This window comes from Saccopteryx bilineata, chromosome 1, assembly GCF_036850765.1.
Source record: "Saccopteryx bilineata isolate mSacBil1 chromosome 1, mSacBil1_pri_phased_curated, whole genome shotgun sequence".
Lineage (NCBI taxonomy): Eukaryota > Metazoa > Chordata > Mammalia > Chiroptera > Emballonuridae > Saccopteryx > Saccopteryx bilineata.
This window is the reverse complement of record NC_089490.1, coordinates 298,413,867-298,428,780: the sequence shown is the minus strand read 5'-3', so window position 1 is coordinate 298,428,780 and position 14,914 is coordinate 298,413,867. Positions and strand designations below refer to the sequence as shown.

At 39.5% G+C, this 14,914-nt stretch overlaps 2 protein-coding genes across 2 annotated transcripts in view; both read right to left on the bottom strand.

Moving 5' to 3' along the window:
• DNAJC21 (DnaJ heat shock protein family (Hsp40) member C21) overlaps positions 1-3,715 on the bottom strand; it is a 28,054-nt gene extending 24,339 nt beyond the window's left edge. The window contains exon 1 of the mRNA XM_066244277.1: positions 3,373-3,715. Within this exon, the coding sequence (XP_066100374.1) occupies positions 3,373-3,469 (97 nt within the window). The 5' untranslated portion in view covers positions 3,470-3,715. The remainder of the gene's footprint in view (positions 1-3,372) is intronic.
• Positions 3,716-6,607: 2,892 nt separating this feature from the next.
• On the bottom strand, positions 6,608-14,892 carry BRIX1 (biogenesis of ribosomes BRX1). Its single transcript, XM_066244280.1, has 10 exons — positions 14,637-14,892; positions 12,426-12,537; positions 11,187-11,230; positions 9,568-9,638; positions 9,019-9,068; positions 8,853-8,926; positions 8,643-8,693; positions 8,400-8,501; positions 7,294-7,422; positions 6,608-7,055 (listed from the first exon to the last, which is right to left on the bottom strand). The coding sequence occupies exons 1-10, from the start codon at positions 14,793-14,795 to the stop codon at positions 6,789-6,791; spliced, it is 1,059 nt and encodes a 352-aa protein (XP_066100377.1). The 5' UTR covers positions 14,796-14,892; the 3' UTR covers positions 6,608-6,788.
• Between the last annotated feature and the right edge of the window lie 22 nt (positions 14,893-14,914).

Below are 14,914 nucleotides of genomic sequence, written 5' to 3'. Positions count from 1 at the left end.
ACAAGCTTTTTATTTCAATTAAATATACCTGACCTGGTTGACCAGAAGGATGAACTGAGATCTAAAAGCATGAGGGCAAGAAGTTAAAAAGTACTAACTTAAGCCATGGAAAGCCCACCTAATTTAAATGCAAGAGCCCTAGGTATTGCAAATCCAGTCATCCAGGTTTAAAAGGCACTCACATTATTCTTTGTGCTTTTCTCTTCATCCACTATGCTCTCTTCCACTCCCTCCCAATCCTGTTTACAATGCCTTCTGGAAAATTCCATGGATCTAGCCTTTTAACCCGTCTTGACTGAAGCCAGTAGGTTTCCTGTGAACAATGCTTCCCTCTCAGACACCATCAGCCACAGCCTTCACAAGGCAGCTCTGATGCTGGAGCTGGCGTCCTCCTGGCCACCGATCCTTTACTTGCCCCCGAAGACAAACTAGAATTCTTCCAAGATCATTTGGCAATCCCACCTTCTTCCGGTCCTCACTGCCTACTCATCCCAACCACTGCCTCTTACCCACTGAGGCTTTTGGCACTTGGCTCAGTCTCCATCTCTAGGTCCTATTCATCATCCTGAGTGACTTCAGCATACCCGGACCTCCTGATCTCACTACTTCCAACTGCCTGCTCCAATTCACTCTCTTCACTACAGTCAGAGATAGTTGAAAAACACAAACCTATCACCTCCCCTGCTTCCAATTTTTCAATGGTTTCCTGATGCCCTTAGGTTAAAACCCAGTATACCAATGCAGTTCACCACAGCCTTCAAGACCTGACTCCTACCTACCTGGCCCTGCTCACATCTCTCCCCTGCCTGGACTCTGTTTTCTCTTGACTCCCCTACCTGTCTTCTCTGTATTCTCACTTTAGGGGCTGTACATCTATCCCACTCACACATAAACCCAGTCTAAGTCAGGTCCATGTGCTCATAAGCACCTATTATTTGCCCTCATACCGCCCTTATCTCACCAGCTAGAAATTGCCTGTCTCCTCAGTGTTACCTTGAAGGCTGCATGTGCCAGCAGGACAGGGACCACTCCCGTCTCGTTCACAGAGTACAGTGCTTGGGGAATAGTCATCAGATGAATTACTGAAAACTTGCTGTTGGTCAAATAAGTTTGTAAAATATGATTTTTATGTTTGCTTGCTTATAGTTTGCATTGGGGGCTGGGCAGCATCAGGTATATGTGGGTCTGAAATTGCAAATTACTTTCCTGTTTGGAAGGGTCATTGTTTTGCTAATGTATGCTGGAAGAGAAAGAAGCCAGGTTTTGCAGGGAGATTAGAGAGAATGCAGAGTGCTGAAGAAGCCAGTTTGTGCAGAGAGGAGAAGGTGTGCAGATGGGGAACCAGAGCCGAGAGGCTTTTGAGCTCCGCTGAGACTGGTGGGGCTTTTGATTCTAGGAGAAACCGGAGAAGAATTCTCCTGGTTGTGGAACCGGAGAATGTGTCAGTGGCTTTGGGAGCCCTGAGTCCTCATTCGCCTGTGTGAGACTTGAATGACTGTTGATTGATTCTACAGGAAATTATTCTCATGTCCTCAAAATAAATAAGGGTATTTTATCTTCCTTTTTTACAATAAAGCACGGGTAGCCTTTCTGCTTGAGGTACATATTATTCTTGGAAGCAAAGTCCATATGTTAACCTCAGCACCATACCCTTGCACATGGAATGAAATTAAACATTTGCTGAATGACAAACTAATGAGTTAATACACCAGCAAAGCACATCAAAGCGATGCATCTTCTGGGAGAGTATTTACCTCTTAAATGTGTAAGCATCTTCATACCAAAAGATATTTAGGATGCTATGAATTATGACATTCAGAGAAGATATTCACGTTTGGTTACTAACAGGTTTGGTTTCAAAGTAGTTAACTGGTATTTTAGTAATACTTGCAAATTTCTTCTTTGCACTGATTTCCAGTTAATCACCAGATCTGGAAATTTTTCCCTAACAACATCTCTTCAGTAGGTCTTACCCTTCCGACTGACCCGGAGCCTCACTTGGGCCCTTACTTTCCCAGGGTTGCTCTGCCTGACTTCTGTTCCAACCTCTCTTCAATCCTCTCAGTTGCTTTAATAGTTCCTTCCAAAGACATCTTAATAAAACTAGCTTCAACTCTCCATTATTGGAAAAACCAATTTCACAGTCCTTAGCCTAAGAGTCAAGGCCCTTTATAATCTAATCTGAAAACTACTACTCAAAAAAGATTACCATATTTTTTCACTCCATAAGACGCACCTGACCAGAAGACACACCTAGGGTTTTATGGAGAAAAATAAGAAAAAAAATATTCTGAACCAAATGGTGTGCTAAAATATTCAATAAAATACCGTTATTTTCCCCTCCACTTTTTTTTTGGGGGGGGGAGTGCATCTTACAGAGTGAAAAATATGGTAATACTATCATCAAAATTATATGTACACTTGGTCAAAAGCATTAATGCTCTTCCTCACACCTTCCCACCCAGAAAGTCACAAATTCCTAACTTTCTTCTAATTCCTAACTTGATTATATCCATTGTGCTAATTTGTTTGCACTTGCATTTAACTTTTCATGTGCGTAAGGCATGGTTTCCCAGCAGCAAGTCTGAGGTCTCGGTCTGAGCATTTCAGAATCTACAGTATAGTGACTTGCATATACTGGAGACTCTAGAAACGTGCTATTGATCAGTGCTCGTGGGAAAGTCTCTTCTAAACCTCAAAAAAACTGAAATTTAATTCCTGTCTTAGTTCCCCAGTCCGGAAGATACCACCGCACGAAAGTCACACAGGTCTAGACCAAAACCAAATAAAACATTAAAATGAAGCATACTTAGAAGTAAACATGCAAACTCCACTAGTGAACAGTGATACTAGATCCTCTTTCTTCATTTCCATGAGACGAGAACCGTAAATTACACTTAAGCAGCAGAGATTCCGCGTTCAAGTGAAGCTCAGCCAGGAAAAGCCCGGGGAACGTGAGCAGCAGGGGACTCCGCACTAGACGAGCCAGAGGCAGGACTGGGGTAAGAACTCCCGACTCCTCCCCCCTCCCTGGTGTCGGCGAAGGAGTGGCAAGAGCAAGTGAAGTCGCAAGAATGTTGCCTTGCCCCAGCAAGTGGCAATGCGGGAACCGCGTGGACACGTGGGGTGGGGGCTGGGGAGGGGTAGGGTGCCGGGAGCCTGAGTGAAGCTTGGGGGCGGAGGGCGGCGTCCCCCGCGGGCTGTGGGGGAGAAGTCGTTCGCTGGGAGCCCCGCGCAGGGACCACCTGCCGGGGACCGGAGCCGGACGGGTAGGTCGAGGCACAGGCAGGTTCTCAGTTACTCCGGGACGAGGGGTGAAAGAGGTCGCGAGGCCGGGGACAGCGAGGGACCGCGGCGACCAGGAGTAGTTACCCGGGTGCCATTTCAAAGCCAGCTTCCGATAGGCCTTCCTGAGCTCCTCCTCGCTGGCGTCGCGCCGCACCCCCAGCGCCTCGTAGTGACACTTCATCGCCCGGCCGGTCGGGGCGCCGGGACCGGGGCCCGGGGCGGGGCCGAGACCCGGGCCCGGGCCGGAGTGGTGGCGGCGACGCTGACGGTCCTGTCCTTCCGCGGGAGCCCGGCGCCCGCACTGGGCTAGCCAGCGAGCGCGGCGACGGCGGCGGCGGCGGCGGCGGCGGCGCGGGTCAGCGGCGGCGCGCGGTGGACACCGGCGGCGCGGGCTGCGGCACGCGGATGCGCGGAGGGGGCGGCGCCGGCGGGCGCGGCTCCGCATGGGAGGAGGGCGGGATCTGTGCCGGAAAAGGACTAGCGGGCTGGAGGCGTGGCCGCGGCGAGGCGGCGGGGTGAGGCGGGCGGGAGGCGGGGCCACGGTGGGTGTCATTGTGAGGGGCACAGAGGGCAGTGTGAGGGCAGCCGTCCCGAGGGCTGAGATAGAAGATATTGGATCACATCTTGTGGCTAATTTCTTAATTGAGCCTCATTTTTACAGACGAGGCAACTCACGTCCGAAGGAAATACAGTAGACCAGTGGTTGGTTGACTCAAGCCTCTGCAACTAACCAATGGCAGGATTTGGTTGGACCAATAAATTTCTTTAACTCTTCAGTTCCCTTCAACTGCCACTTAATAAGATCTCTAACATTTTCTATTTTGATAAATATGCATGAGGAATAACAGGGAATCACTGAAACTGAAACAATTTTAGGGAAGCATCAACACTTTTTAAAGTAACACTACATGTTTTACCAGCAATATGGATAAAATTGTGCTGACCCATCTATCCATCACTTTAATCCTAACTTTCTGGCCTCTAAGCCTACATTTCCAAGATTGGTTTAGATTAAGTATACATACAGTTAAGGCATAGTTTTTAAATAGGATTTCCTTGATCTGACTTAACAGATATACTGTATTATGGGATGGAAGATCTGTACAGTTGCTCCAAATAATTTAAGGTATCAATTGTATCCTAATTGTCACTAAATTGCATCAACACACCAGTGTTTAACTGCAATATGGAATGTTTACATACATCAACTATTAGGAGTAGGTAATATTTGTCAACTGTGGCTAGAGAAAGGTTGGCTCTGCAACCTCTATTGTACAGGCTTAGGGTACACAAAGTTTGGGGCTTTGTAAGATTGTCCCTTTCTCTCTAATATCCTCCCTGCATAATCAAAACCAACCAGCTCTAAACCTCGTTTCTCCACAGTACTGTCCAATGAAATCTCTACTCAGAATTCATACACTTGCCTGTTTTCCTGAGAAGATACAGCTGTGGTTTGAAAGTAGGTAATATGCCTGACCAGTGCTGGCACAGTGGATCAAGCGGCCCCTGGAATACTTAAGTCTCTGGTTCAAAACCCTAGGCTTGCCGGGTCAAGGCACAAACTAGAAGCAACTACTGAGTTGATGCTTCCTGCTCCTGCCACCCCCACCACCCGCCTCTCTCTCCTCAAAAAAAAAAAAAAAAAAAAAAAGGTAATGCATATGAATTGAAAAGTTGAAATGCAGGGGGAAAATGGGAACACTGCCACCTGAGAATGGAATTGAGGGAGGGGAGGCAAAAAAGTGACAAAGGACATTTTTCTTCCTTCAACTACCCCTTGGTAGTGACCCTTTGGGTCACTTGCCTTGCTCCTTCTGAGGATAAAAGGATTTAATTTTTGCCTATAAAACTGCATTAAAAACTTAAGTTACACTTGGTATAAATTTGTTTAAAAGACCTGTATTAAATACCTTGGATTATAAATGGACATGGACTTGGGAGATGAGGAACTGAACTCTTATTCAAATGAAGTATTCAGATAAATGACTGTGAAGGGGAATTTAGAAGAAAGTATGTGAATACAAGGTTGTTAAATTGGAAATTCCAATAAAACTCTATAACACAAAACAAAAAGTATTAAGTAAAAATTGTCTTCAAACTTACTTGTTGATCCACGTTATAACCTATAATTAACTTCTTGAGATGTGTTTAGAAAAAAAAGCCCTGAATACTGTCATATTTTCATCCAACAAATTTAATTGCTTAAAGTGACTATTTTTTTTGCACTCAACCAGATTTGCCTTCATCAGGTAATCTGAATTGGCCAATGAAGGCAAAATATGAATGCAGGAAATCTTCTAAATTATGCATAATTACTTGCATAATTTAAAAGATTTCAAGTAGCCTCACTTAGACTATTTCAAGATCAACTAGCCTAATTATACACTCAGGAAAGCCTTTCTTAGCAGAAAATTAAGAGAAAAATGAAATATAATGAAAAACTGATCACCGTGCCTATATACTGAAAGGCAGTTAAAATGCAATGAACTAGGAAAGGTGTCTAGAATAAAAGATCTCTTACAAATTAGTAAAAAAATATTATCACCACCACCCCAAAACATTAGTCACAAAAGAAAGCTAATACCTAACCCAAAAAATACTATTTTTTTAACCTATACAATTAATTGACAAAGATTGTTTCACCATTTGCAAGGATACAAGAAAATGAGCGCTCTAACTTCTGGTGAGATGAAGAATTATCAAAACTTTTTCATGTTCCCACAGCTCTGTCCTCAGTTTCACTTACAGGAAACCACAAGTGTTACAATATACCACTGACCTGTCCATGCCACTGGCACCCAGATCTCTCCCTATTACTAATCTTCCTCCAAGATGATAAACTCAGTGCTTTCTGTAAGTAATTCTTTCATAAGGGGACAAAACTCAATGTCCTGCTATACCCTCTAATGACCCCATTTTTCTTCCTTTTACTATCAATTAAATAAGTAATTTTTATCCATTGCCTTTAAAGTTTGGAATTTACAAAATGCTTTCAAAACATGTATTGACTCATTTGATTTTTAAAACATAAGAATTTTTATTATACTTTTTGAGGTGAGAAAACAAGATGAGAGGTTGGCTTTTCCAAGGCCTCAAGGACCAAACCTCAGTAAGATGCTTTTCTTCCCACCAGTCAACCCCACTCTACCATCCGAAACTACACTCTTAAAGTGTCTAATGCTTTGTTCTCCAAGTAATAATGACCCAATATATGTTTAAAGTTCAGCTTTGATTCACCAAGTTTTAATCCAAGGCAGGCCTAAACTGTGAGTGTTCTAAATTTTTAGAAATACCAAATAAGTTTTGAAAAGAACAGAAATTGATGAGTACTGCTGATAGTTTATTTAGAAATACACAGGTACCACTGAAGTCACAAAATTTTAATTTTTTTCTCTTAAATGCCACACTAAGTGTTCAGAATAGTCCTGAATAACTAAAGTATTTACACACTGAATACAAAATAAATATAAAATAACTGAAAAAATTAGTTATCTTGTGATTCATTTTGCTTTCCCGCTGTTCTTTTGTTTCATTTTTCGTTGCCTTTTGTAAACTCGTTTCTTTCTTGCTTTCAAATCAACTTTTGGCTCTGGTTTTACCCACTGTATTTCTATCGGCTTTTCCTCAGCCGGTGTAACAAAGACGTCTGCGGTAGGATCATGTGGAAGAACAGTCTTTGGCTCTTTCTTTCTCAGTTTCTGCGCCTCTTTAACTTGCAGTTTCTCTTTGTATTTTGCAGCTGTGATTGATCTTATGACACGCCGATGCTAGAAAAATATTAGATACCTTTGAAATCCAAGTAACATCTTATAGATGGCAAGGACATTAACTTACAGGCCTATTTCCCTTAATTCCAGGTCATTAAAGGAAAAAAGTAATTTGCAAGACAGTATGCAGCATAACCCAACTTAGTTTCACAGTTAACAGAATGGTAATTACTTGACAGAACTATTTCAGCCAGAGCATTTTCGAACATGAAAACCACTAAACAACAGAACAGCTTACCATGTTTGGTGACTGGTAGTGAGGATTTTCATATAAAGTTGGTCCTCCAAAACTTCCCTGGAAAATCTTTATGAGATTTAAGACAAAACGAGGCCCTATTTCTACCAGAGCGGCATCTTCTTCTATGATCTTTAATAAAAAGAAAACATTTCATTTTGGCTTGAATATATTAATCCATAAAGGTACACTGGCTACAATCTCATTAAAGCGTGCCTTAAAAACCTGAAAATAAAATTCAAGTGGAGGTAAAACTTGGCAAGTGACAAATCATCAATATTTCCTGGAATGTATAAATATTAGTCACAGGTAGTTGTCAGGAGAAAATATAAAGGTTGTCAATGTGTTCTTTTAAGTGAGTAACTTGAATTTGGTTTGTATCTTGCTTCTCACAATACATGAATTCTTGGAAATCTGTGATTCAAGTGAATTTTTAAAACTCTGTAACAAAATGAACTGAAGCACACTATAGGAAGCCTTCAAAAATTAAACTGACCCTTAAGTTTTCACAAAACTAATTCAAAAGAAATTAGAGGTATTTAAAAGTACAGTATGTGGTCAAATTTATTCTTGAATGGCTACTGATTGAGGCAAGTTCTGAACTACAAATATTAACCTTGTATATTGGTTCAGACATGTCTGCCCTCAGAGGTACAGAAGGGTATATATTTAACTCATTTTGCATGGTACCCAATACAGCACATGAAGAGCCCAGTTTGCTTCATTTGCTGTCTAGAATTGCCTTGATGTTCTTTTCCGCCTCTCCATTTCTCTGCAGATTTATTATTAACCTGCCAAATTACTTCAAGGTTTCTAGAATCACCTCTCCTCCTGAATAAGTTACTGTATGATTCATCTAATAGTTCTCCTTAAATATTTTTCTAAGTCTTAACCTCCCCATCACCCAGGCAGTGTTTAACCAAGTGAGAGAAACTTACATTTTTCTGTATCCTTTACAGCTCCTTGCACAAATTTGGAACTCAATTATTTCATGGATCTAAAAACCATTTCTTTTTTTTTTAAAAAAAACCTAAATATATGATAAATATATAGTGGCACTGTTGTCCTAATTTGTTTCAAAGTACAACTAAAAACTAATTAAAGCTAACCTGAAAGTTCCGAAACCATATCCTATTATCCAGAACGGTGAAAGTAAACACGTGGTCCACAAACGGCTGGCTTTTGGGATGATACCGTGGTGTACTGAAGATCTAGTAAAAAGAGATGTTAGTGCCTTATTCTACAATCCAACACGTTTTTTTAGCTTTAGAGCACTGACTTAACACAAAGTCTAAATGAAGACACTCATTTATATTATATAACCAGAAATACTTTATAGAAAAGATATTTACCTGAATTAATAGTTCTTTTAACAAAGCATAATGTGGAAATTCATCAAAAGCCTATAAACATAAAGTGAACATATTATTTGACAACAGCAAAGTGCTTTGTTTAAAACTGTCTTCTTGTATTAACTAAACTGAATCATACAACTATATCCACAAAACACAACAATGCAGAGTAAGGAAGTTAGACTTCATATTCTTAAGTAAAAAACTTACAGGGTCAAAAGACAAAAGCGGCCGAGAACCTTTCAAACAGTTGCCAGTCATCTTTAGTTCAGCTAGAGTGTGAACTAGAAAAATTATAACAAAAAAGAGTTATAATTTCGGCACAATTACCCCAAAAAGGTTTTCAATTTTGTCAAATTTTACAGAGTCAACTTACTATTTTGAACTAGGAATTTAGCAGATGGTCCATGAGGTGAATTTGAAAGCCTGAAAAATGTGAGTGAAGCGTTTTCTATTAGTATTTAAAATGTAGTAAATGTTTACCTTCTATTTACAGTTAAGAGATACTATAACGTGCTCGTTATATTCATATATTTAATTTTCTTTAAAGGTTTTAACTTTTGCCTGGCCTGTGATGGCACAGTGGATAGAGCATCGACCTGGAACGCTGAGGTCACCGGTTCAAAACCTTGGGCTTGCCCAGTCAAGGCACATATTGGAGTTGATGCTTCCTGCTCCTCCCCCTTCTCTCCCTCTCTCTCTCTCTCCTCTAAAATAAATAAATAAATAAATAAATAAATAAATAAATAAATAAATAAATAAAATATTTGATAAAGGTTTTAACTTTTGTGAAATGAAGTGAGTTTAAGTCCATCCCCTGGGCTTGTCTTTTTACAAAAGACTGAAAGGAGTCTGTAAAAGGTACAAAGGATAAATCTATTTAAAAGAACAAGTTCCACCTAAATTTTATTTAATATTCTCTTACCACATATAAAGATCTTGTTTCTTCTTAGCTTCAAAATAGATACATTTATTGCAGTTTTTCATTTCACAAACCTAAATGGAGCAAAGTATAGAAAAATGAAACATACTAAACGGAAATCTAAAGCAACTCAAAGCAGTGAATACCTGCATTCTTCCAAAAATATTTATGCAAATTAATGAACTACAATACAAATGTCTAAATCTAGATAACTGGACTTACTTGTAGAAAGCAAGCTTTCAAGTTCCTCTCAGGTATTCTGTCCAAGGTAAACAAGACACTCTGCCTACCTCTTTGGTGGAAACCTCTCCTCTCCAGCCCAGCATTTTAGAGTAAACTGGCTTCACTACTGTTTACTGGGAACCTCTTTTTCTGACCAGTCCCATGTACAAACTACAAAGACTGAAAACAGATGTACTAAGGATAAAGCACACTATATTAGCCTCACTAATCTGAGGGAAATACAGTCCATAAAGAACCAAACATATCCTTATTGTTTATTTGGATTAACACTTTCGTTTTTTTATTTTAAGATCAAGAAATTTAAGGTTTTTCTTCCTCATTTATTACTATCATTCCTGTGTTATGGTTCTGTAAAATCACTAAGGGATTGGTGAAAAGCAGAAGTATACAAACCTATTTTAAGTTGAATTAAATTTCAGCATCTTAAAGGCTTACAAAGTCATACTTATACATAAAAGCAATACAGGAATGAAGTCCAGTGGCATTGTAGTATTCATAAACTAACTGCTATTGTAGTTATAAACTAAACTTTAAACCTAAAATTTTTAAAAGTTCATAGGTCCAATGCTTTTGTTTCTTGCTGGTCTTAGAATAAACAGAGCAACACTATGTTGACTGTTTTCCCGTCCAGCCTCAGTTGCTGGAATCCCATACCCCATTTCATTTCTCCTATATTCACCTTAAATCCTAATACTTATTTATGGCCCGCCTCCCCCATGTCATCCACGATGACAGGGGTGTTATTCTGTAAAACGCTATTTCCACAGCACATAGAATAATGTCATGATATAGCAGAGGTTCTAACATATGTACTAAATGAATAAAAACCTATAGCTAAAGAAAGCTATCTTTAAAAAATTCTTCTAAGTTTTAAAAAAATCTGCTTTAATACGAAAAAGTCTCTTCAACAATACCTTGAAAATTTAACCTCATTACTACTTTGTAATACCTTAAGAGCAAGTACAGCAGTATCACTTTTAATACTGGCAAAATGCTTTCTTTAATGTGGAGCTTTAAAAGTATTTAATGAATTTTATATTTTTATATACAAAGTGATAATTTTTTATGTGTACCTCATAATAGGAAAAAACAAGATAAGGTCCTCGTCATCAGGAAATATCAACACACTCATTGGTAAAAGATAAATATCAGAACAGTCAAGAAATAATCCATACCAAAGCACTAAACTACAAAATGTAGACAATGAGTAATATAAAAATTTAGAAGGTATAAAGCTTTAATAAAATCTGAATACCTTTCATAAAACAATGTAAGTCGCTGAATGTAAGTTTTAAAATGAAGATCTTTAGGGTTCCAAATATTTTCTTACCAAATACAGAGTTCCCAGAATATTACTTTTAATTACTTTCTATAATTACCTCATTAATCACAAATAACTTATCTTTACGATCCATTTTAGTATCTATAAAAAGAAAAAAAAGAAAAAGTAAAAAATCTATTTCAAAGCAACTTTAATCAAATAACACATACTTTCTGGAAAATTATTTTTAAAGTGTTTTTATAATGTCTACTTTCATGAGATAATAATAGTCCTCAATATTTATAAATAATGATTTATGCACTGTTTCCTCAGATTTTATGTATTTTGTGAATCTCTTTCAAAAGTAGAAAAATTCTCACAGCTGAACATTATGTTCTAGAACTCCAGTTTAAGAAATCTAAAATTTGAAATGATGAAGCCCTGGCTAGGTAGCTCAGCTGGTTAGTGTTGCCCTGATACGCCAACGTTGCAGCTTTAATCCCCATCACTGCACATACAAGAATCAACAAATGAATGCTTAAGCGGAACAACAAATCAATCTCTCTCTCTTTAAAATCAAACAAGCAAGTAAAATAAAGTGATGAAAATCGCTTTTATTTATGAATTAAAATTGTCAAAGAAAACTAAATAAAAAGTTGGTTTTAGATTATCATAGGAAAAAAAACTGATAAAAATTAAAATTCCTCTTACTAGTTTCAGTGATCTGAAGTATAACAGAGCCCAGTTGGAGAAACACTGATCTAGAGAACTAAGAACTAAGTTATTACCTAGAATTAAAACCAAAAGCATCTCCCACACAGGGCCAGAGAGGCCTACACAGGGTCCACGATGGCACTACCAATAGTTCCAAACTTAAAACCGGATGTTCTTCATTTGCCTGGAATATACTCCATTGCTAAAAAGATAAGCTTGGCCTTTAGAAGGAGACTAAGCCCCAACTTCAAAGTGCCTGAGATCCTACTTCAGGTCCATTAATTTTTAGATAAGAATAGTTTTGTTTTGTTTTTTAAGCTGAAAGCATTCCATGGCAGTCCTGAATCATCATCTAAAAGGATGAGCCATGATGACCTTTGAGAGCATCACAATGAAGGCACTTCTGCACCTTCAAGAATGTTTCAGTAATCAGGATATCTGTTTAAGAAAGTGAAGAGAATGTTTAATAAATGTTCGCAAAGACTTTCTGACAAAATGTTAACTGGAAAACTCTTGGCACTGAAATGACACATTTCTGAGGAAGGGTAGTGGTTCTTCACCTCACAAGACTGAAAAATTGAAGTGGAAATATATCAACAGGCAAGTTTATAAACATAAAATTTAAAGTAAGACATAAAGGTACCTGCTTTAGAATGAGGCATCAACATTCGTAAGTCCTGCATTAAATGTCTTGTTCTGAAATTTATTCCTCTCGAAGAAAAGATGAGAATCCGTTCCTTATTTTTCCACCTGCCCTAAAGAAAAATAAAGTGTTAAAGGAGTTTTAGATCTCAGAGTGAATACACCTTATTTATTGTTTAAAAATAAAGCTTCTAAGTGGCAAGAAAGTCAAACAATGCTGACCTAAACCTTGAATTCAATCTCTCACTAGCATTCATTCACTGACTGACTGCCACCCAAAAATGCTCTCCGTAGCTTCCTTTCCTTTTGTGTTTCTTTACTCCTCAATCTCTCCAATTCTTCCTCCTGACTTTAAAAATTATTTCTTAGGCTATTTTATTTCTATCCTCTCCAAGAGTTCTCATAACCATTCTCATAGCTTCAACTTTCAACTCTACAAAAAGGTAAAGAACTCTCTCCAGTCCTACTAATCTCAAATTCAATTCTGGAATACCAACACTTAAGTCTGGTCAATTTCTTTGTTATTCATTTTTCTGATGATGTCACCATCATTTCAGTCCCCCAGGCTTTGAATCTTTCATGTGCCCTTATTCTCTCATATCATAAACACTACTAAATGCTGTCCATTTCTTTTGCAACAACTCTTAATCCCTTCCTATTCCCAACACCCTCCTTCAGATCCTTATATTACTGTATTAGCTGCAAATCTCCTAAATGGCTAGGCTTCCCAGCTAGTAGCTCCTGCAATAGATATGGCTGGCTAGTACCAGCTTAACCTTATAAGCACAGCTCCAATCACATCCTACCTTCCAGATTTTTCTAAACAAAGTCCAAAATGACATAGCTTTAACACTGGTTCCAAAATACATTTATACTTTCACCTCATAGTGTCCCAAACCAACCCTACACTTTAGACAATCTAGCTCTATTTTTTTAATTTTCAGCATTTCCCACACTTCAACACCTCTGGTCAGTTTTCTCTGCCTTGTATTGTTTTCTCTCATTTCTTAATATCAAAATTCTACCTTTACTTTGAGATCTACTCAAAGGCTAAACAATTCCTTCATGATTCCTTCCACTATATCCTGGGGTAAAAGTAAACTCTATCTTCTGCACCCCAATAGGATTTTTCGTATCACGCCTCAGACCATTGACACTACCACATTTCTTTTCTAGATCCTTAATGGAAGAATGAACACACTAATATTTACTGAAAATTTACTACGTTCTTCACATTTCCTTTCTCTTAATGTGCAAATGAGAAAAGAGCTTGAAATCTCGCTAACAGCAAGGATAAAATGAACTCATCTTTCATGCCTCAAAGCTAACCCCCTTCCTAATGCTTGCCATCACACCACACAAAGTCCCTTACTTATCACTTACGATGTGCTAAGGTACCACGCTAAGCTGGGAGGATGCAGAAATTAATAAGAGGATGCAGAAATTAATAAATCAAAGGCATCCCTTGTCTCCACAGTATTCGATTCGATCTCTTAGAAAGCTCTCCATTGAATGAAAATTTGGTCCAACAACTCATGTTCACCTTCTTTTGAATAAAAACCATAAACTTACATGAAATCTTAGTTTCCTTCTAAACTCCAACATGTCAGGAGGAAGAAAAGAGATCACGTTCTAGTTTTACAACCTCAAAGCAGGGGAAACCTATCTTCATACAGTCCTGGCACGTCGAAAGTTTGCAGAATACAAACAAAGCTGATACCATCTACTCCAGCATCCGTTAACCCTTGAGAGTTAAAAGTCAAACAAATCAATGTCACTGTTCCAAGGACAGCAGTTTTTAAAAGGACCATATAAGATTCAGGCCCCCTGACTGGTAGTACTTGACACGAGCAGAACATGTGATACTACTCGTTGTTAGAGAATATATTCAATAGCTATAAAGAACTTTGGGGTAGAGGAGGGGGTAACTAGAAAACAGAACACTGAAACTGAGTATTAAGCCGACCTTCCGTGACCCCGGGAAGAGCTCTGCAGCCCGCGCAGCTGCTCCGCCAGCCGCCTTCTGCAGGGCAGCCACGTGCACGAAGAACAGCTGTAAATGCGGTGGCCAGTCCGGCCGAGAGAGCTCAAACCCAGCTCCCGTAACACCCGAGAAACTAAGAACTCCGCAGGGCTGTAATCCGGCGGGTAACCCCATGGAAGGCTGGTACAAAGCCGCGGCCGCAGAGAAAACCGGGAGCAGCCTCCCTACCTTGCAAACGGGGCCTGGGATGCGGTCTCTGTCTTCTTCTTCCGCCTCCGCTGTCGTGTCGCGCTGCTCAGCTGGCGGCCTGGCACCTTTTTCGTTCTTTTTCGGCTTCTTCGCTTGAACGGCCAGACCTCCACGCCGTTTCCTCTTGGTGGCCGCCATCTTGCCTCTCCGCCTCCTCCGTTGGCCTTCCTTCCGGTACTGCCGCTCTCTCCCCTTTCTCAGCTCTTTGGTGCCTTTTTCCGGCCACTATGGTCCTCCACGCATGCCTCTCTAGGCCT